Below are 21,193 nucleotides of genomic sequence, written 5' to 3'. Positions count from 1 at the left end.
AACTATGCATTCCCTTTGATTCAGCTACTACAGCTGTATCAAAAAGAGATTTTTAAAAAGGACTTATTTGTACAAAATTATTTTTAGCAATTCTTATGTTGCCAAAGAAGTGGAAATTGAAGGGAAGTTCATCAACTGGGAAATGGCTGAACAATTTGAGATATATGATTTTCTTATGTTATAAGAAAATGGTGATTTCAGAAAAACCCAGAAAAGCCTAAATGAATTGATGTAGACTGAAACAAGCAGAAGCAGACCATTGTACACAGTAATATTAACAACATATGATGACCAACTGTGAAGAATTTTGTTATCCTGAACAATATAATGATCCAAGACAATTCTGAATAACTTATACTAAAAAAAAATGCTATCCATTTCCAGAGAAAGAACTGGAGTCTGAATGCAAATCAAAGCAAACTATTTTTCACTTAATTTTTTCGTGGGTTTGCATGTGCATTTTCTTTCACAACATAATATGGACAGATTTTGCATAATTGCACATATATAACTATGTCAAATTGCTTATTCTAAACACTCAATTTTAAAAATGAATGGTAAAATTGTTTTTACATGCAATTGGGAAAAATTATAATATTAAAAAAAGAGGTTCCATAAATCTTCCTTTATCCATATTAACTTCCAAAGTGTGTAAATAGCCAGGTGATGTAGTTTTGAATTTTGTTCATGAAATCCTTTTAATGCATGGTTAAAAATGACTCAAGTATTAAATATTTTGATGCTATATTTACATAATTCCTTCCCCAAAGGAATTCATTTGTGTCACTTTTTGTGGGAAAGACTGTCTATTTTAACACATAAACTATGTAACATCAACCTTTTGATCAACAATTGAGACAGGTGGAAGGGAATAAGCATTAAGTTTGCTGGGTACCATAGTACTTTTATGAATATTACCTCATTTGAAAGAACTTAGTAGGTAATTTCACCAGATTTTAAAATCGCTTAACAATTCTTAGTAATTAACACTTGTTTCCATTTTGATAGAGAAAATGAACTTGTTTACAAAATCAGATCTGAAAAACTCCACTTTCTCTTATTAAGCAATGAGAAGGTAAAGTTTTATAGAAAAGGTCTTTAAAAACACAAAGGCAAACTATGAAGAAGACAAGATTAGTTTAGATGATCCTTAAAGATCTTTTAGTAAAATTAGATTGTTCAGTTGTTTCAGTCATGTCTCACTCTTTGTGATCCCATGGTGGGGTTTTCCTGGCAAAGACAGTGGAGTGATTTGCCATTTCCTTCTCCAGCTCATTTGACAGATGAGGAATCGAAGCAAAAAGGATTAAATGACTTGCCTAGGGTCACAAAGCTAGTATCTGAGGTTGGATTTGAAATCAAGAAGAGTCTGACTTCAGGTCTGGCACTCTATCCTATGTGCCTTATTAAAATCAAAATAGGAATTCAGAAATTTCAAGTAAATATTGGTCTTCTATTATTCAGCAGAGCCACAGACAGTTCATCTGGGGGTTCACTCTTTTGTTCTGACATATTTTTGTGACTTAAGGTCTAAACTATTTTAATTTACAAGTTTTTTCTCCCTTAAATTTTCTTGGAAGTGTCAACTGGGGTCAAGGAGAGAGACAGCTCTTCCAATCATTTGCATTTTTTTCCCCAATTCATTAGTTATTTTCTGAGCTTGCTTTCCCTCTGTAGTATTGCAGGTTCCTTCTGCATTTATTTTTTTAGGTTTTCTATATTTCTTATATTAATATTTTTTCCTAATTTACTTTTTAAAAAGCATAATTTAAACTCTAGTTTCAGATTGCTGAACTTTAAAGCTCTACAGATGAATGGCCTAAGGACTTTTTCCTTGGCATTTTCTTCTATAATAGATTTCTCCTGTTTGGGAAGCTTAAGCTTATGTAACTGGTAAAGTAATGCTTTACCTGAGAACCAACCATAAAGGATAAGAAATTCTTCTCTAAATTCTAATTTCATTCAAAAGCAAAGAGTATACTTCCTCAGAAGGTACATTTAACCATTTTTTGCCAGATTTGGGAAATCGAGGTAATCTAAAGAACTTTAAAAGCTAAACTTAATCAAGAAAATCCCAAGTATAACATTATGATCATCTGAGATCTTCCTCAGAAGTATGAATATTTTGTTAACTAAAACTCTTAAGAAATACACATTTTCTAAAGTTCTCTCAGATCTGGATTTTATTTGTTCTTCAACCATATTTTGTTAATTCTCAAATATATTACCTAATAAAAAGGCATTGGTCCTAATAGAATGTTACACTTTTAAGTTAATGGGAAGTATTTCTTAATACAAAAAGTCAAAGTTATTTATGAAAGGTCTATGTGGTTATACTATTTTCATCAATCATTTCTTACCTTGAAATCAATGATGCTGACCAAGTTTTAACACTTCACTGCTGAAAGAATTGGAAGAACTGAACTTAAAATTGCAAAGATTGAGTTAATGTAATGTTTTGGTTTTTTGTAATCTAGTAAGAACATGAAACAGGCTACAAATAGAGCTTTTCTTGTATAGTCTTTTGGAAGAGAGGTCAGGTTATATTCTGCCAAAAGGTAGGGCAGAGAATGACCAAACTATTTCTTTTAATTCGATGAGAATTATGTACCCATTCTATGTAAGGTTCTAGAAAGATGCCAAAAATCAAAGCAACTTGCTTAAAAAAAAAAAAAAATTCTACTGGGGAAAAGGACCCCTATTCTTTGTGGAGTGGTGGACCTCCTTGTGCTTTCAATCCATTTCTTCCCATAAGCTTCAAGATGCCCTATTAATCTGCTCATCTTTGATCTCTTTCCCATGTCCTTGCCTATTGACTGTATAGTATGACCATCTCTTCCATCTTTAAGAAACTTTTATTGGAATCATAAAATCTTCTCAGTCACCTTTTATCTCTTCCTTTATTTGCCAAATTTATGGACTTCTAAATAAGTACACATGAATGAAAAAAAATTTGTCTAACTTCAGTACCCACTTGCATTCCATTCTCTTCATTACTAACAATCCTGGAATTTCTATCATCAGTCTTTTCTCTGTCTTCATGCTAATGAAATCTCTAAAACTTTTGACTGCTGAGTACCCCCTCCTCTTGGATTTTTCTCTTATTCCTCTTATCTGTGGCAATAATACTCTCTTTGGAATGTCCTATTTCATGCTTTTCATTTCTGTGTCCTTTGCTAGCTCATCATTCTGTTCAAACTGTACTTGACCTTTTAAGATTCTGAATTAGGTTCTCTGCTTTCTGCCATGGTGACCTCTTCAGTTGCAAGGTTTAGTTTTCTATGCAGAAGACCACCAAATTTACATGTTTTGACATTACCCACTAACTGCTGGACATTTCTATGTAGACATTCCATTAACATTAATTCAATATGTGCAAATTAGAGCTGATCATCTCTGCCCGTTTCCACTTTCCAACCCAGAAACCTCAAAACTTCTGTATTTCCTGAATAAGCCACCATCATATAAGTCACCCAGATCAGTAAACTCAAGACTTTTCCTTCTGCCTCACAGTTCACATCTAATCAGTTGCCAAATGTTTAATTCTACATCCCTAATATCCAGCCTCTCTTCTACAGAGAATGCTTTTTGTTCAGGTTTCTGCTTGGATTTAATTAGCCTTTCTAATTTTAGCATATCCTCTTTTCATTCCATTCTCCAGATAACCATTAGGTCTAAGGTCACCAGCAGCTACTATCATCTAAGATGCAATAAGTCTATAGATATGAGACAGGATTATGCAAAGAATTTCTGAAGCATATCACATCCACAAAGTACATAGTTTAAATGATTATTTCAACTGAATTGTGTCTGAAGATGATAAAAGAAAATAATAGTGACTGTCATTCTATTGATTCTGGTAAAGTATTAAGTGTGTCTAAAAATGAAGTGATAGATAAAGTTCATGAAATAAATAGCAGATTAGCAGTAATTTACCTTCCTGACAAATTCTCTCTTGCATTTCCTTATGGTTTCTTATCTGAAGGATAAGCTAAAGTGGCATCAATACACAATTCCAACATAAAGATAGAAAAATGGTTTGATAAGATTTCAAGTAAGTTCATTAGCTTTAGGAAGGTCAGACAGGCACAGTTGTGGCATCTGGTGAATCAGAGTACCTTTCAGGTGTTTCTCTGAGGCCTGTCTAAAAATAACTAACCTCTCCTTACTGCAGAGGTTCAGACGGAGCCAGTGTTACAGAAGAACAAAACCAGACTATTTTTAAGCAGGACTCAGGGAAATATCTGAGAATGCATTTCTCAGCTTCAAGTGCTGCATTTAGAGTTGCATCAATGGCTGTTTTTTCCACCAGTTAACTACCCTGGTGCCAACACCCAAACCCACACCTACCTATACCCTAGTTACTAAGAACCTAATTTTGCATAACCAAGTAACCTATTATGTCAACAACCACTATATGCCCACAATACAGAAAACTTAGTGGGGGACATGGGCTCACCTCCAGAATTCATATATACGTACTATAATTAGAAAGTGACAGAATACAAGGCAGGACTATTAAAAAAAAAAAACTTATTTCCTTATATGATCTATTGAAACCAGTATTATTAATTTACAGATCCTTCTAATGGATATAAAATCTTAAAATCTTTTAAAAAAGAATGTCTCAAAACTACAGCCAATTGGTTGAAGACCAAATATCTAGATATTCTCAATAATGATATTAAATTTATTGGACAGCAAAGATGAAAATTATTCACTAATTTTCAACTAGGTTTTATATCTATATCTATCTATATCTACAGAAATGAATATTAAACATTTTGATGATAAAATGTTTCATAAACACTGTAAAAATATTTAAAATTTTAAAAATGCAGTGAGGCTAAGAATTAAAGATGGGGTAAGCTAGTTGACATAGAGAAAAAACCGCTGGGCCTGGACTCAGAAAGAACCGAGTTCAAATTTGACCTATACTTACAGGATCCTGTGAGATCCTGGGCAAGTTGCTTAACCCTTTTTGCCACTGTTTCCACATCTGTAAAATGAGCTGGAGAAGAAAATAGCAAACCACTCTTTGCGAAGAAAATCCTAAATAAGATCACAAAGAGTTGGACATGACTGAAATGACTTAAACAATAACAAAGTAACAATTACAACTGATTTTAACTCACAAACTTCTATTACATTGGATAAACTCAGCATTGGTTGCTCTGAAAGGCAAATCTCTTTTAGGTAAATATTTTGTTTTCCAACTAGATTATAAACTTCTTGAAGATAAGCCTCGACCTCAGTTCCTATTCAACTGTAATTTTGTATCAAGCCCAGACATTTTTTGTAAATAACATCTCAGAATTGTTTTTGACACATTTGAAACTCAAATGTGATGTTAATATGTAAAAAATATAACTTTTTTTCAGTTTAAAATAATTTTCACCAAAAATATATAAAAATATAGATTTATTTCCAAATTTCCCAACAAGATGATAGGTTGTCCCTTCTTCCCAACCTCACTCCTCCCTATCCCTCCATCAATTCCTAAAAATAAGTCTTTTGTTCATCATCTCTTTATTTACTCACATTTTTGGATAAAAATATTTCAGAAGGATGGACTTATGAAAATGGCATAATCTTGAAGGAAATATACAAAAGAAAATTAAATATTAAAACCAATTAGAAAACAGCAAAATATTTTCCTTTTACTTTCAATTACTGAAAATCTTTACCCTTTAACATCAATGCACTAAAAATTTTGAATATTACATTACTTAAATCAAATCTTATTCTTGATGTTTTTATGAATTGTGTGCAAATAGAATTCATTTTTTTTCCCTTTTCAAAATGACATTTACAAGTGGTTGACAATATATTGACCTTGGTAGACTTTTCATTCTTTGCATTTTTTACTTTTTGTATTAAAATGCTACATAATTTATCTTTGAAGTCAGTATTTCAAAGGGGAATCACACATTCATGTTTTTAGTACAAAAATCTGAATGCTTATAAAGAAATGATTATGATATATAAATTGAAATGTCATTACCCTCTTATTTTTATCTATGGCAAGTTTGAGTTTGTTTCCATAAATCTTTTATCTTGCTAAAAAGTAATGACTGAACCCAGAATAAAAAAATTAAATCTATATTACGTTAACAACATAAATAATAGATTTAACTGGTAAAAATGAATATACTTTAAAATAAAACAAAAAAATTTACTAAGTTTCAGAATTTCCATAAGGAACAAAATATCAAAGCAATTTGATAAACTCACAAGTAAAAATATTATTTACATATTTCATTCATTAGACTTAATAAACAAAGGTTTTCTTTTAAACTTTTTATACAGGAAAATGCAATTTCACTCTTTTTCACTGAGAAAATCTCTAGGCTGAAAGAGTATAAGTTATAACACCATTATTTCTTGACCTAAGAAAAATATCAATTCTGAAGGCTATTTAAAATATATACATATATAAAATGCACTGAGTTTAATTTCTCATTTTCTGTGAGCAGACACACTGAATGGACATATGTAGATGATAATACAAATTTAACCAAATGGACAATTCATCCATTTAAGCAAATGGATGTATTCTTAGAGCAAGCCTTTGTTTCCAATATATATATATATATATATATATATATATATATATACACATATATATTTCAAAAAGGTGCAGAATTTGCTTTGCACTGCTGAGGGGATATCTTCAATTTAAAAATTATTTAACAGGTTTTTCACTGAAGAAAAAAAATTTAATTAGGTTTGAGACAATGAAGAAGATCAATATAATTACAGAAGTGCAATAAATATGAAGTTTTAAGAACTCTTTGTGTTCTGAATAAATGAATGCACTTTTCCTCTATGTAAAATATTTAAGAATCTTAGATATAAATAAGTCCCAGAATATATGAATCCCAAACTAATTCCTTCCAAATTATGAAACTGCTCAAGATTTAAAATGGAAAATAAAATTTACTTTTAATACAAAAACTTTATAGTGTTATTATTTCCCTCCCCAGTAACCTCAACACCTGATTTTCTTCCTTGGAAGTTTCCTGGTTTTATTCGTGTTACTTCCAAGTTCCACCTTATGTCACTTCAAAAGAGTCCTACTACTATTTTTTAAACCAATATGCTTAACTGGGAAGCAGGGGGAGAAAGGAGGAATATGAAAGACAAATAGGACAAAAAACTTCAAATTCCATAAAATTTTTTCTAAATTTTCCAAAACAAAGGTATATCTCAGAGTAGAAATGAGTACTGACAAACATTTCAGACTAGAAATATTAAAATCATTTTTATCAGTTAAATAAGGAACCTTAGAAGAAAAATCATGACCTAAGCTTACAGAACCAATTTTAGGTTTTAAAAATTACTTAGGTCTCTCTACATTTAACTAATGGTTGTTCTGTTGTCAATAGCCACATGAGCATGAACCATCTAACTCTATAATCTGCATTTTCACATATTACACGACACAATTTGATTCCATACTAGAAATTTTACATAGAACCTCAATGAATTAACACCAGGGTACTAAGGACCCCAAATCAACAAAAACTAAATAGGGTAACTCTACCAGCAAATTTTCCAAAGGAGCACAAAGTACATGGTTTCAACCTTATCACCCTACTTATATTTGAAAGCAGGCTTCCAAAAGTAAATCTTGTTCTTTGTCATTTCAGCAAACTTTTCATTTTCATTAAACAGCTCTGTAATTATAAACATAGTTTTAAGGCAAAATTCCTAAGACCCCTTTTCTTTCATCACTGATCCATTCGGCTAACTCCAATACGTCGTCGTCTCCTAAGGAAAGCCTTTAAATTGTATTTCTTTGGCTCTAGCATGCAAGGGCCATTGTAGACAAACAACACTGTCATCTTTTCGGAGTAAGTGAGATTCTGAAGAAGCTGTAAAAATTAAAACACATAAAAACTTAAGTTAAGGGACATTCTTTTAACATTATTATTTCATTATAACAATACTACAAAATTCTAGGAACTCCAAAATAATTACAAAAGACCAGTAATCACTGAATGATTTCAAATGTATAACTGAGACTCAGTCTGGGATCCTCAGCTGAACAGCTTTGAAAAGGGTTCAAAGACCAACCTGTATGTTCCAGGGAGCCCTCCAGATGATTATTATTAAAGGAACATAATCAAAATTTCTGGTGAGACTCTGGTCTAGAGTGGACTCTGTGATCTTGTTCCAGTTTAAACCTGAATCCTCATGTTTTCCCAGAATCAGCCAGTGCCCAGTGCTTACGATGCATAATAAGCATTAAAGAATTTCATGCCCCATCTCTAAGGGCAGCTAGGTGGTGCAGGGGATAGAGCATCAGCTCTCAAGTCAGGAGAACCTGAGTTCAAATCTGACCTCAGACTTAACATTTTCTAGTGACCCTGGGCAAATCACTTAACCCCAATTGCCTCAGGAGGAAAAAAAAAAAAAAAAAAAAAAAAAAAAAAGAGTTGTGCTTGCAGCAGTAAGAATCCAAATCTGATTGGAGCATGAACTTTGAGTGGACTAACTGGTTAAGAAGTAATAGTGAAAAATAGCAATAAGCTGGCATTTATATAGGACTTTAAGTCTACAAAATGCTTTATATGTTATTTCATTTGGTACTCAACGAACACCAAAATAGGTATGATACATAAGGATATCTTCATTCTGCAGATGAAGTATCTGCAGGATTAGAATTTAGTTGGAAGTGAAAAGTTTAGTAGAAGGGACAAAGTGGTTATAGAAAGAGGATAGTGCCCGGTTAAATAGTTAACTCTAGAATGAAGTCAGAGTTCTGATGGATTTCTCTTAATAAATCTCTGTCTGAATGCTAGTATTAAGATTTAGTCACAGCACTAAATACAGTAGTATTTGACAAATGGAAGTTAGGGGAAGGTTCAGACTCTTTAAGTGTTTAGGTGATTATGGAAAAGGTGACCACACTATTTCAGGTAGGTTGTTTTTTTTTTTTTAAGGTAGTGAGATCCACCATCTGATTTAGTGTCCTTATCACATACCAATGGCTATGGTCATTTATAGGGATGCCCCTTATGTAGCATAAAAGGGCCAGGAAAATATAATATACTCTGCCAAGGCAGGAGAAATGGGAGAAGATGACTAACTTTTTAAAATTGTGACGATGAAGTTTCAAATAGCAAAGTGTGCTACTGGAATAGAATGGATGAATTTTCATGAGCCTGAAGACAAATTTTTAATGAAACTACCTCATAAAAGTCCTCCAACATTTTTACCTTTACAAATTGAAGCATTAATAAAAACGGGAAACAGTTTAAAAATGGAAAGATAATATTTTGTTTCACAAATTCAAGTTTTCTAACATTTCATAATTGTAGGAAATGTACTCTGAAGTATATGTATTCTGTCATACAGAATTCCATGAGGAATAGTAATTAATACAAATGTACTACAATTTCAGAGAATGAAAATAAAATACAAAGAACACTAATTACAGAAAACAAAATTTCATCTTAAATGATGTAGAAGGTATTTATCTATAGGGCACAGAGTACTGGCTCTAGAGTGAAAAGGACCTTGCTTCAAATACTGCCAGATGCTGACTATCTGGCATGATCTCAAGGGAATGACTTAACCTCCTTGGGGCCTAGTTTTTTTTCCCAATTCTGGAGGTATGAGCCTCTATTATCCTCTTTAATAAAAGAAACATTATTTTAATTCTTTCTGTTATTCCTTTACCACTGCTATTACTATAAAGTACATGAATATTTTTACAATTGGGTAAATTCTCTTAAATTATCTAGTTACTAAATAGACATCATCAAATGGCAACATACTTAAAAGTATGTTAATGCTTTCAGGTTATAGATTACCTACCTTTGGGGTAATTAAGAAATACTGAGATGTGGTTTCTTTACAGGCAGTATTTACAACCATCTCAAACACTCTTCTTTCATTGGCTGGATCCATTCCCTTGATAATAATAATGATAATAGTAAAAATTAAATTCCTATTTATTGGAAAATGAATAAAACTTAATTTCACAAAGTAATACTCTTACCTGATTGATTTCATCTACAACTCTGAATGGACATCTATTAAGTTCCTGGAGTGCCATCAAGTATAACATCGTGGAAACACTTCTTTCACCTCCACTTTGATGACTAGATGTTAATTCGTGCAGTTGGGTGCTACTGCGAAATTTGACCCTAATTCTAATTCCATATTTATCATAGTCTTCCTGTAAATCAGATACATTTTATAAATAACTTAAGCCTTTTCCTCTTGTATTTCATGTAATATTTTTACAATAGGGTAAAATAAGTTCTCAAGATAAAAATATCAATTATAAGATAAAGTGATTAAATTTTAGTGGAACTGTTTTGTCTGAAATGAAATTGTTAAAATGCATTACTGGGCTCTAATGCATAGTGAAAATATTTCTATACGGGTTAATATAGAAGGTTCCCTGAAAGACAAGAGGCAATATGGTCCCAGTTAGACAAACAAATACTACCACTCAAACACCAATGGAAATGGAATCCCAGAAATAGTATCATTCCCCAGACTACTTATCCAACTCCTGCAGTAACCAAGGAGAGTATTCCTAATTGAAAGCCAACTATGTCTACCATATCCACTTCAATTACTGACTAACTGCCATCCTCTGATCATCCTCAGTATCACCAGCCCTATTTCTAATCCCTGTGGCCACTGTTCAAGAAGAACAATCCTTAGGGAGACAGATCCAAGCAGCTGCCTCCAAAGTAGTCCTACCTTAAGGAAATCAGAAAGTTCTTATCCTTAAATGCCTTGGCATCATCAAAACTGACTTTAGATGATTTTATCAGTATTAACCTTACTACTCTTTTTGTCTCTATATCTTAAAAGTCTACTTGGTTTTCTATCTAACATCCATCTGAAACCTTCTAAAGTGGCCTTCAGTAATGTGTACTCCTTGAACCCAAAGACTAGGTTGCTTTTGTGTTTGTATTTCCGGCACTTAGCAGTGTTTTGTGAACATAGAAGTGCTTAAAAGATTTGTTTTAAAAAACCTTTCACTATTCACATTCAACTAGATGAGAAAAACTATTTTCTGAAATTAAATCTGTTTAATTATCTAAGAAGCAAATCAACCCATCTAAAACTTTACAGAATACATAAGTTAAAAGAAACAGTCTTAGAATGATGGCCTTAGTTTCCAGATATGTTACAACTGAACATTATTGGAGAAAGGTGCATCAGTTCACCAAAACTAATGAATATAACATTTAGTTAAATTCCAGGAAATGGCTTTGCCTAAGTTGGCTATCAACAATCCTCATCATATATAGGTGAAGAAAAAAAGGATTCTAGGAGTGAATCAATATCAAGAAAGAGAAAATATTCCTAGAGGAGAGGGAAAGAATCCTGATAAACCTTATCATTAAGGGCTTGCCTGTACTTCTATTCCAAATTGTTAAGCAATACTTAAATACTAAAAAAAATCCCTGTGCCTCCACATTTTATTGTATTAACATTCTGCTTTACTACTTATCATATAGTTATTTTACTTAATATTAAATACTAAAATTTGTGAAATTCTAGCTTTTGCAATATTACTAATTCTTTTTCACAAATTTTCACACTAATGAATTTTATAGTTCAATTCTAAATCAAGAAGTTTTTTCATTATTGTTCACCAAGTTGGATTCACCATGAGATTATTAATTCACTAATCTTTAAAAGTCACTAAAAAGGTTTGATTGAACAGCTATTTTTCTTTCCTCCAATTTTTTTTTTAAGTGAGCAATGACTTTTAACAGAAGACTTCTAAGACCTCAAACTAAATAAACTTAAGGGGGATTTCTATAGGAGAAAAGTAAATTATTGTTCTTTAATTCTTTTGTAGTTCTTTTTGTATTCAGGAAAGACATTTATACCTCATTTTCTGTATGGAGATCTACTTCACCAGCACACTGCATGGAACTAAAAAAACTGCCAAATTTTTCATTTATTTGTTCTACCAGATGTTTCAATGGATTGAGCCACCTTTCTTTAACCTAAAAATAAAGAGACAAATATATAGTACCATACAAATTTGAGAAAAACAAAAAACCCCCTCAAACTATTATATTATAAAAAGAACACAACATCAAATTAGACTTTATTACATACTGAATAAACTTTAAATACTACCATTTTCTCTAAAAATTTTTTTTCCCATAAAAACAAAAAACCCATGAATCTATTCATAGTATATTCCCTTTTATGTCCTACCTCTCCTCATGTTCATTAGTTGAGTCAAGGGGCAAAAAAAAAGAATTTAAAATATCACCTTTGAAATAGTCTGCCTATAGTTATCCAGCTCATTTGTCTTTTGCTCTAGTTCTTCAGTAAGCTGTTGTATTTCTTGTGCTCTTTTTTTGTAATCTTCAACAACCTGGCAGCAAAAAGCACTTTACTTTAGGACAAATCTTTCAGAAGATAAAATAACATTAAAATGTACATCAATTAAAATCTTAACTCAAAAATGCCAACTGTGTTGCTTTGTTTGCATGCAATTAACTCATGCACTCCTTATATACTGAAAATATGACATTTCTATCTTTTGAAAATTGTTAGACATTGCTATTCTAAGTTAGCCCTACTATTCTTTTTATAAAGAAAAGGCAAGAACACCCTGTTTCTTAGGAAAAATCTATTTAAAATTCTAATAGATTCAGAAGCTGGCATTTAAAGCACATTGTTCCTGCTGTCTAGCTTATTATTACCAAGAGCTCTAGTACAGAGTGGGAGGCAAGTACTAAGAAGACTGGGGGGTGGAAAGCATACTGAAGCATTCAGGCCTGTGAAGCAAGAAGCTCTCGTCTTCTCTTCAGCAAGTAAAGAATCAATTTCTTCCACTGTGTTTGGGAGATCTTGGAAAGCCTAAAGAAAAAAAAAAATCTGCCCATTAGTACTAGATAGTAAGAATACTAAGAAATAACAAAATTCAATTAGTATTTTACTGAGGCTGGCACCATGTAGGAATACAAAATAATTACATAAATATTGCTTTGAAAAAGCTTACAATTTTCTTGAAAAAACAAGCCTTATAGAGAATATATATGCACCATATAATTTATAAGGAATACAACATAAATTTGACATAAAGAATAAAAATAAATAACATAAATAGTGTCATTTGGGTTTAAAATATGGAATGAGAAATCAGGTAGGCTACAGTGGTCAGGAAATCTTTTAACTCTTCATTCTCACCAAACTGTATTCCACTGGACTTTTCCATTATTCTTCATCCTGGAAGATTACTTCAATTCTGGAACTCAGACCCTGGAAATATCCTCTGACTCTGGAGACCCTTCCTCTGGTTGGTGTATTTAGAAGGGTTATTTGTATTCCCTATCTGGACTTTTCCATTAGGCATCCTTTCTCCGCCCCCCCGCCCCATTCCTGTCTCACTCTCCCCCCATCCTCCCAACCCAAACAAACTTCCTTTTTCTAGCATTCCTTTTAGTATTATTTTCCTCATTAAAATGTAAGCTCCTTAAAGACAAGTCTTTTTTGGGGGGTTTCATTTTCATTACTTAATACAATGCCTGGCACATTCTCAGAGCTTGATAAATGTTTGTAGATAAATAGGGTCCTGAGCTGAGATTTGGATAGGTAAAAAGGGATGAAAGATTTTTAGCATTTTAATATCCAACAATCTACAATATGAAATACAAACACCTTCGTCTGCTTTCTAAGACCCACTATAATTTTATTTCCACTTCTTTACTAATACGTATTGGAAGGATATAGTGTCAAACCATTTGAATCTGAATACTGACTCACATTTATTCTCTTAGGTGAGTTATTGAATCTTTCAGGGGATTCAATTTCTTCATACATAAAATGAAAGAAATGGACTAGATTTTTAAAGGCTCTTTTAACTGTAGAAGGACTTCAGAGGAGTGCTACAAATATCTGCCCTTGGCTGTATTGTTCTATATTCATATCCATAATTTGGATAAAGTTAATTGTTGACCTGTTTCTGAAATCTGCATATAATAATCTGAGAGGAATAACTACTATCCAAGATCCAAAGAGATCTTGATGGGCTACAGATACCAATGAAGTATTTAATAGACATAAATATAAACTCCTAAGCTTAGGCTCAAAGAAGTAAGCTGAAAAAACATAGGATGAAAAAGATCCATGGGACAGAACAAGGAGCCAGGGGTGAAGCTTTCCTTAAAGGAAATCTGCCTAATGAAGTCATGTATGCCCTAACTTTGGAAGTTTTCAAGTAGACAAAAGCTCCATGATCCTTTTGAGAGAATTTTAGTTCAAAAGTTTTTGAGTATACCACATCAGAGAGTTCTCTTCAAGCTGAGATTTGGTGCAATTTTATGATCCTAACTATTATTCAAAACTTTTTACTTCATCAAGGTCCATGTTTTCTCAATTTTACCCTCTTGAAATCAATCTGACTTCCCTTCCTTTTGAAATGTGGTATAGTAGAGGCAGGAGTAGGAGATGGATCTATACTGTACCTCTTTCATTTTATATTTCTCAAAGAGTAATATGACTCTCTTGGGTAAGACCACATTACTTAAAAAAAAAAATTAGGGATAGGAGCTGGTGGTTAGTATGAATTTTTACTTTTAATGTATAATAATAAATCTAGATTAAACTCTATAGAGATCAAACTCATTTTCTATCTACTTTGTGAGTGATATTATTGCATCATAATTATAGACAGACTGACTTTAATCCCAATTAGAGGCATGTATCAGTTGTCTACATTTCATTTATCTATCTTTGTGATTATTATCTTTAATTATATTTGTGAAGTAATTAGCATTTTAAATAATTAGCAATAAATTATGGGGAAAATGGACAAGAAGCAAACAGAACGAGAAGGTCCTGCAAATAGTGGAAAAAATACTTAGACTGATTAAATACTTACACTTTGATATGTCAAAATACCAAAACAATTAAAATTCTATACAAATATTTAAAAATTATAAATATTATAACTATTTTCAAAGAATTTGCCACTCATTTATTCAATACAAAGTATTCTAATATGTGAGAGCTAGAAGGAAAGCTGTAAAGATCATCTTGTCAATCTCATCATTTCATATGGAGTGTTCATAGATTAAGAGCTAGAACAGACTTCAGAAGTCGTTTAAGCTAATTCCTTAGAGCTAGAATTTGAATACAATCTTCCAAATTCAGTGCCCTTTCCTGTCTCCCACAAAAACTAGGCTCAGAGATCTTAAGTTATTTGCTAAAGCTCATATGGTTAATATGAAGTGAAGAACTGACTATTACCCAAATGTCCTGAGTCCCAGTTTCTAAGACAGATTTAATCTAGAAAAGACTCAGAATCAGAAGCTCAGAAAGCTGAGTGGCTTGTCCAAGTGACTTGCTCCTAATGAGTAAGTCAAGGTTTGAACATAAATCTACTCAACTCTAAATCCAATGACCTTTTCACACTTTGTCAGGATTTCTTTCCCTCTTTCAGGGAAGCTGAAGTAAAGAATACAGAAGAAATTTTCAGAACTTTGTAATTGGAAAAAAAAACTGGACTAAGACAAATCTTTCCTGTTTAGTACATCAATGAGTTGTCGACATTTAACATTGAATGGAGAGCACAAAGGCTTTTCTTTTTCTTTCTTTTTTTTACTAACATATCTGGGCCACTCAACTAATAATCCAACCTCTAGGAAAATTTTCCTAAAATAATCTAACCTCCAGAAAAACTTTCCTAAAAAAACAAACAAACAACCAAAAAAAACCTTTCTACGTGTGTGTGTGTGTGTGTGTGTGTGTGTGTGTATGTATGTATGTATGTATTTTTAAAAGTAAAACTGGATAAGACAGGACCAATAGAGGAGAATGATCACCAACCAACCCAAGATTTGAGAATTATGGTACTACAGCTAAAAAATGATCTTTTTCTGAAATGATCAGTAATGTCACAGTAGGTTATATCTTTATATAGCACTGAACAGTTTAAAAAGCAATTTCCTTACAAGTAGTTTGTTCAAGTCTTACAGACATAAGAAAATGGGCAGAGAGAAATATAGTGAAATCCAGAAAAATCAAGCAATTCATTTAAAAACTAAGATTAGAATTTAAGTCATCTGGTTCTCATTCTAATGCTCTTTCCTTTATACCACATTTTTTCTCAACAGTATGGGGTAGGAGTATATCGAAGAGTTAAATGCTAACAAAAGTAAAATACCCACATCTACAAAATTATGTACTCTAATACTTACTGTCTGGTACTCTTGAGGAATGCTCTGATCTGGGCCAAGGTTACACACATGTCGAGCTTTCTTCATAAGCTCTTTGCACTTTTCTAGAAGTCTACGTTTTTTTTCCCCAAAAACGTTGTATTGTTGCTATTATAATAAAACGAGAGAAGGGCTTTTAAGAATTTGGAGAACAGTTATATTAAACCATCAGAGCAAATTCATCTATGTACTTTATTTCACAATCATGAGTAAATCAACTGCAATAGTATTGAAAATTACAGTTAATTTACTGACAAAGAAATGCAAATTTTGTTCTGAGTATAAAGGGTAAACTTACCTATATACATCTAGAGAAGAAAAATTTAAACACTTAGTGTAAACATGTCATTAAAAAAAATAACACTTATCTTCCATCTAGAACCATAGGTGTCCATGTGATGTCCCCATCCCCCTCAAATAAGGAAGATCATGAGGATGAATATGACAATAGAATACAATTGCTTTAATTGACATACATAACATAACAACTATTACTGGTATAAGTAGAAACATGCAAAGGAAAAACTCTTGTATAAGATGAAAGTTTCTTGTCCCTGTGCCAATTCCTTAAATCTGACTTGGAATTACTTACTTCCTATAACCTGCTATCCTAGCAGGGAGTATGAATAAATTCACCAGTACTGTCATGTCTGTTGAAACTGCATATTCTATACCTTAATGGCCCTTCAGGATCACACACCACTGAAAATTGGAGATCACTGAATAACTTTTCTTTCCAGGGTTCCCTAAGACAGTTTTCAGTGGAGAATTGAAACACCAAGAGCAGATAAATTCTCAGGATTGCTCAGCTATGATTTTAGATATGAAGATCATATTTAGTCCTGCTCACAAGATTCACCTCATACAATGATAAATAGAGCAATTAGGGGGCCTCTTTATAACAGAATATATATATGTACACATACATACATACAGTATAACAAAACTACAGAAAAAGACTTCAAGTCACACTATTAATTATAAGCAAAATTCTTAAGAGATATATATCTGATACACTGCTTAAATTTTTTCTTGAAAAAGTCTGATTTGCAAGTAGGAATGTCTGGGTTTAACTGGGGTCCTTATTTATTTTTTTGGGGGGGAGGTGACCTCTAAAGTAAGAGATTAGATCTTTAGAAATCTGTTCTCAAAAAAATCTATATATACAAATATATGTATTTGTTGTTGTTCAGCCTTTTCAGTTATGTTGGATTCTTTTGTGACCCCATGGACCTTGGTCTATGGGGTTTTCTTGGCAAAGACCATAAAGTAGTTTGCCTTTTCCTTCTTCAGGGTGACACATAGCTAGGAAGTTTATGAGGCTAGATTTGAGCTCAAGTTTTCCTGATTCTAAGCCTGGCATTCTATCCACTGAGCAACACATACTCCTAATTTTTAAAGAACAAATTCTCTGGCTTTAAAATAAGGAACAGCTTTTCTATGGATGCCCCCTAGTGGGAGATATTAGAATAGTTCTACAAAGGAATGCACACACATGAACATGTATTATATGCAGATAAAAACCATATTATATATTAGAATATATTATAATATACTCTATATGCACATATATGCATATATGTACAAACATATATTTATATAAGAACAAATTCTTAGAACTATTTTACTAGAGGTCACCCATAGAAAAGATGTTCTTTATTTTAAATCTAGATCCAAAATGCATACATATGAATTTTATTGGATAAGAATCTTCTTAGAGGATTTATAGAAGAACATGGTCAAAAATAAAAGTTTAAGTAAGGAGGCATGAATTTTTACAATTTATATAAGTTTATATAAGTACACTAATGACACTGAAGATGTTTCAAAATATATAACTTAATAATACTGAAATACAAGAATCAAAAATGTAGGAAAATATTTCATATGAGAAATTAAGCAATTCCAGATATGTGAGCCTTTTAACATATTAATTATTATTTTCTTTTTAATCAATGCTATTCTATATTTCTTTCTTTCTGCCATGTAATATTACAACTGTAACAAAAGTTGCTTCCCATTTCAAATTAACTGGATATATTTATAGCACAAGATAAATGGGTTTCAGAACATGAAAACTAAATCATCACCTGAAAACTTAAAAATACTGTGACAGCATAATTTAAAAAATCAATATTATTTATGGAAATGGTTTATTGATTTTCAATCTATTTAAAGTACTTTCCCTCTTTGGTTCTGCTAAAGAGGGAAGGATAAGAGAAATAAATAAAAGCATGTGGAAAGCAAGAGGAATTCACTTCCTGACTTGTTGCTTCTGGCCAATCAAGATAAATTAGTAAGAGATGTCTCATGGGAGATGTGCTCTCAGCATGGCATGCAGATATCATTAGGAATTATTGTACTTTTGAACTTACAGTATTATTAGTTTTATTTTATAGATGAGGACGCTAAGAATCTGAGAGATTTCATGATTTGCCCAAGGTCATATGGTTAATAAGTGGCAGAGCAGATACATGAACCCAGATTTTGTGATTCTAAATCCAGTGCTCTCTTTTCAGTATAACCATTACAAAGATACTACAAATAAGGCAATAAACAAGGCAAAATTTGAATATATTCTGTTTAAAAGTATTGTACATGTATGACCTGTATATGATTGCTTGCTGTCTTGGGGAAAAAGGGAAAAAAATTTTGAAATAAAATACTATTGAGAACTCAATGTGATAGATGTTATTATCTCCTTTTTTATAGAGAAGAAACAGAATCTGGGGAACAAGGAAATGACTTGCATGTGAACCCCTGGCATGGCATTCATGTCTTCCTGATCCTAAGGCCAACTTTCCCTTCATCTATGCTGTTTTGTCTCTATTGAACCAGTATTACTGTTAATCTGAGATTTCAAATTAAACATTTTATAACATAATAGGAAAAATGTTAATAAAGTATTTAATACAATCTTGGTTTTGATTTTTATTCTTTGAAGATACTCTCATGATTACCTTAGAATTTTGTTGGATTTTAACTTAGGGTATAGCACATCTATCCTCAATTCTTATGTCATCATTTAAATTACAATTTTGAAGAATATAAAAATATAACAAGATATATTTTTAAAATATTAGACTAGTATTTTTTCTTTGAGAGGATGAGGCAATCTGGATTAAGTGACTTGCCCAGGGTCACACAGTAAGTGTCACGTGTCTGAGGCCAAATTTGAACTCAGGTTCTTCTGACTCCTTAGTGAGTGCCCGATCCACCATATCACCAAGCTGTCCCCTAGTAATAGTTCAATATACTAATTGTTGATTCAATATACTAATTGAAAATGTTTAGATATGGATATCAAAATATACAGTTATGCTCTTTATTTTTATTTATCTTTAGATATTATAAGATGTAAAAATAGCAATCAAAGCCAATGGCTATTATTTACTAATTATGAAGACCTTAATGTCCAAAAATTATCACAGGAAAAAAACACAAGCAATTGTACTAAATAACCAAATTAGGTAACCTAACCTCTCTTTAAAAAATGATCATTTTAAAACCAAACCCAATCCAACCTATGTTTTGAATATTTTTTTTTCATCAATAGGCTTCACAAAGACAGTAAAATTTAAAGGCATATATGGATTCAAAGTTCAGGGATTCAAATCCCTACTTGACTAATTACTACCTTTGTAATCTCAGGCAAGATCACTGAATATCTCTGGACACTCTCAGATGTAAAATGAAGAGGCTGAAGAAAATAACTCTTAAGGTACCTCCCAAAACTAAAAACCTGCGATCCAAATATGAAATTGCACAGATTTTTATAATGACCAAAATTTCTTATTTAAAATAAGTAAATGGTAAAATCTTACCTCCAGTTGCCGCAGGTTTGATATTGTAGTTTTATATTCTCTTTCTAATTTGTTCTTCTCATAGCCTTCAGTAGCCAGCTCAAGAACTAAATCTACTTTCCGTACATTCAACATTGTGCAAGTCTGGTAACAAAACCCACAAAACTTGTTTATATTTATTTTAAAAGCTTTCCTATATTTCATATCTAAGATTACTATAATATAGTTTTTAAAAAATCAATTTAATCAATCATCTCTTAAATTATTTATGTCAATTCTGTTTACAATTTTCCTACAGAAAAAATTATGTTAAATGTGTTACTTCAGAATGGCAAAATCAGGTTTTTAAATAAGTTTTAATATTTTTTCTTGACATATCACCTATAGATTTCAAAACTTACCTTAATTAGCTTCAATAATTCAGAAACCAGCTTTGCTTTTTGGGCATTAATTTCTTTGATTTTGGCATTTGTTTTCTGCTCCTCTTCTTCAAGATTGTAAGTACGATGTTCTATCAGCTTTAAACTGTACAAAAAAATAAAATGATACCCTAATTAAGGGTATCCTGAAATACTGGGAGAACAATTCTATTCTGACATCGAAGTTCTAGCTCTGCCATTCAATGGCTGTTTAGCCTTGTTGTCAATTAACTACTTAATCTGAAAGAGGCCTCAGTTTCTCTCTCATATAATGAGAGAGTTGGGTTAGATGTTTTTTAAAGTCTTTGTAAATCTCTAAATCTCACACTCCATGATTCTAAAGGTTTAACTGAAGATCTACTTTACACCTATCATCACCTAGGTTTATTGTAGCAAATACAAAAAAAACCCACAAAGCATAGCATCTCCTCTAATAATCTGGAGGAGGTAGAACTAGCTTAGAACTACTCTAAACACAAACTTTTTTTTTTTTAATGAACGAACCAATTTCAATTAGATCTTGAAGGATCAATGAGAAAGAAGAAAGGATTCTAGGTGGGTGGAAATTCAAGAGCAAAGGTGTAGAGGTGAGAAAAAAACCTGAAAGATGCAGAGTGCAGAGAGAACATTCATTTGATGAGAATATGTTGCAAAGGTTAATAGGATAGAATTAGATTATGAAAAGTCTTAGAAGCCAAGAAAAGTTGATATTAACAGCAGGCAAGAGGGCAACATATTAACTTAACAAAAGAAT

At 31.9% G+C, this 21,193-nt stretch overlaps 1 protein-coding gene across 1 annotated transcript in view; it reads right to left on the bottom strand.

The window, feature by feature from the left end:
- Positions 1-7,160: 7,160 nt before the first annotated feature.
- The window catches only part of SMC5 (structural maintenance of chromosomes 5), a 68,198-nt gene continuing 54,165 nt past the window's right edge, over positions 7,161-21,193 (bottom strand). The window contains exons 16-24 of the mRNA XM_051962029.1: positions 20,422-20,545; positions 20,042-20,164; positions 16,200-16,325; positions 12,763-12,858; positions 12,266-12,370; positions 11,871-11,990; positions 10,010-10,189; positions 9,826-9,921; positions 7,161-7,877 (exon numbers count right to left, since the gene is read on the bottom strand). Coding sequence (XP_051817989.1) covers positions 7,734-7,877; positions 9,826-9,921; positions 10,010-10,189; positions 11,871-11,990; positions 12,266-12,370; positions 12,763-12,858; positions 16,200-16,325; positions 20,042-20,164; positions 20,422-20,545 — 1,114 coding nt within the window. The 3' untranslated portion in view covers positions 7,161-7,733. The remainder of the gene's footprint in view (positions 7,878-9,825; positions 9,922-10,009; positions 10,190-11,870; positions 11,991-12,265; positions 12,371-12,762; positions 12,859-16,199; positions 16,326-20,041; positions 20,165-20,421; positions 20,546-21,193) is intronic.

The sequence above is a fragment of the Antechinus flavipes genome, chromosome 1 (genome assembly GCF_016432865.1).
Source record: "Antechinus flavipes isolate AdamAnt ecotype Samford, QLD, Australia chromosome 1, AdamAnt_v2, whole genome shotgun sequence".
NCBI lineage: Eukaryota > Metazoa > Chordata > Mammalia > Dasyuromorphia > Dasyuridae > Antechinus > Antechinus flavipes.
The sequence above is the reverse complement of the archived record's forward strand: the minus strand, read 5'-3'. Positions and strand labels throughout refer to the sequence as shown.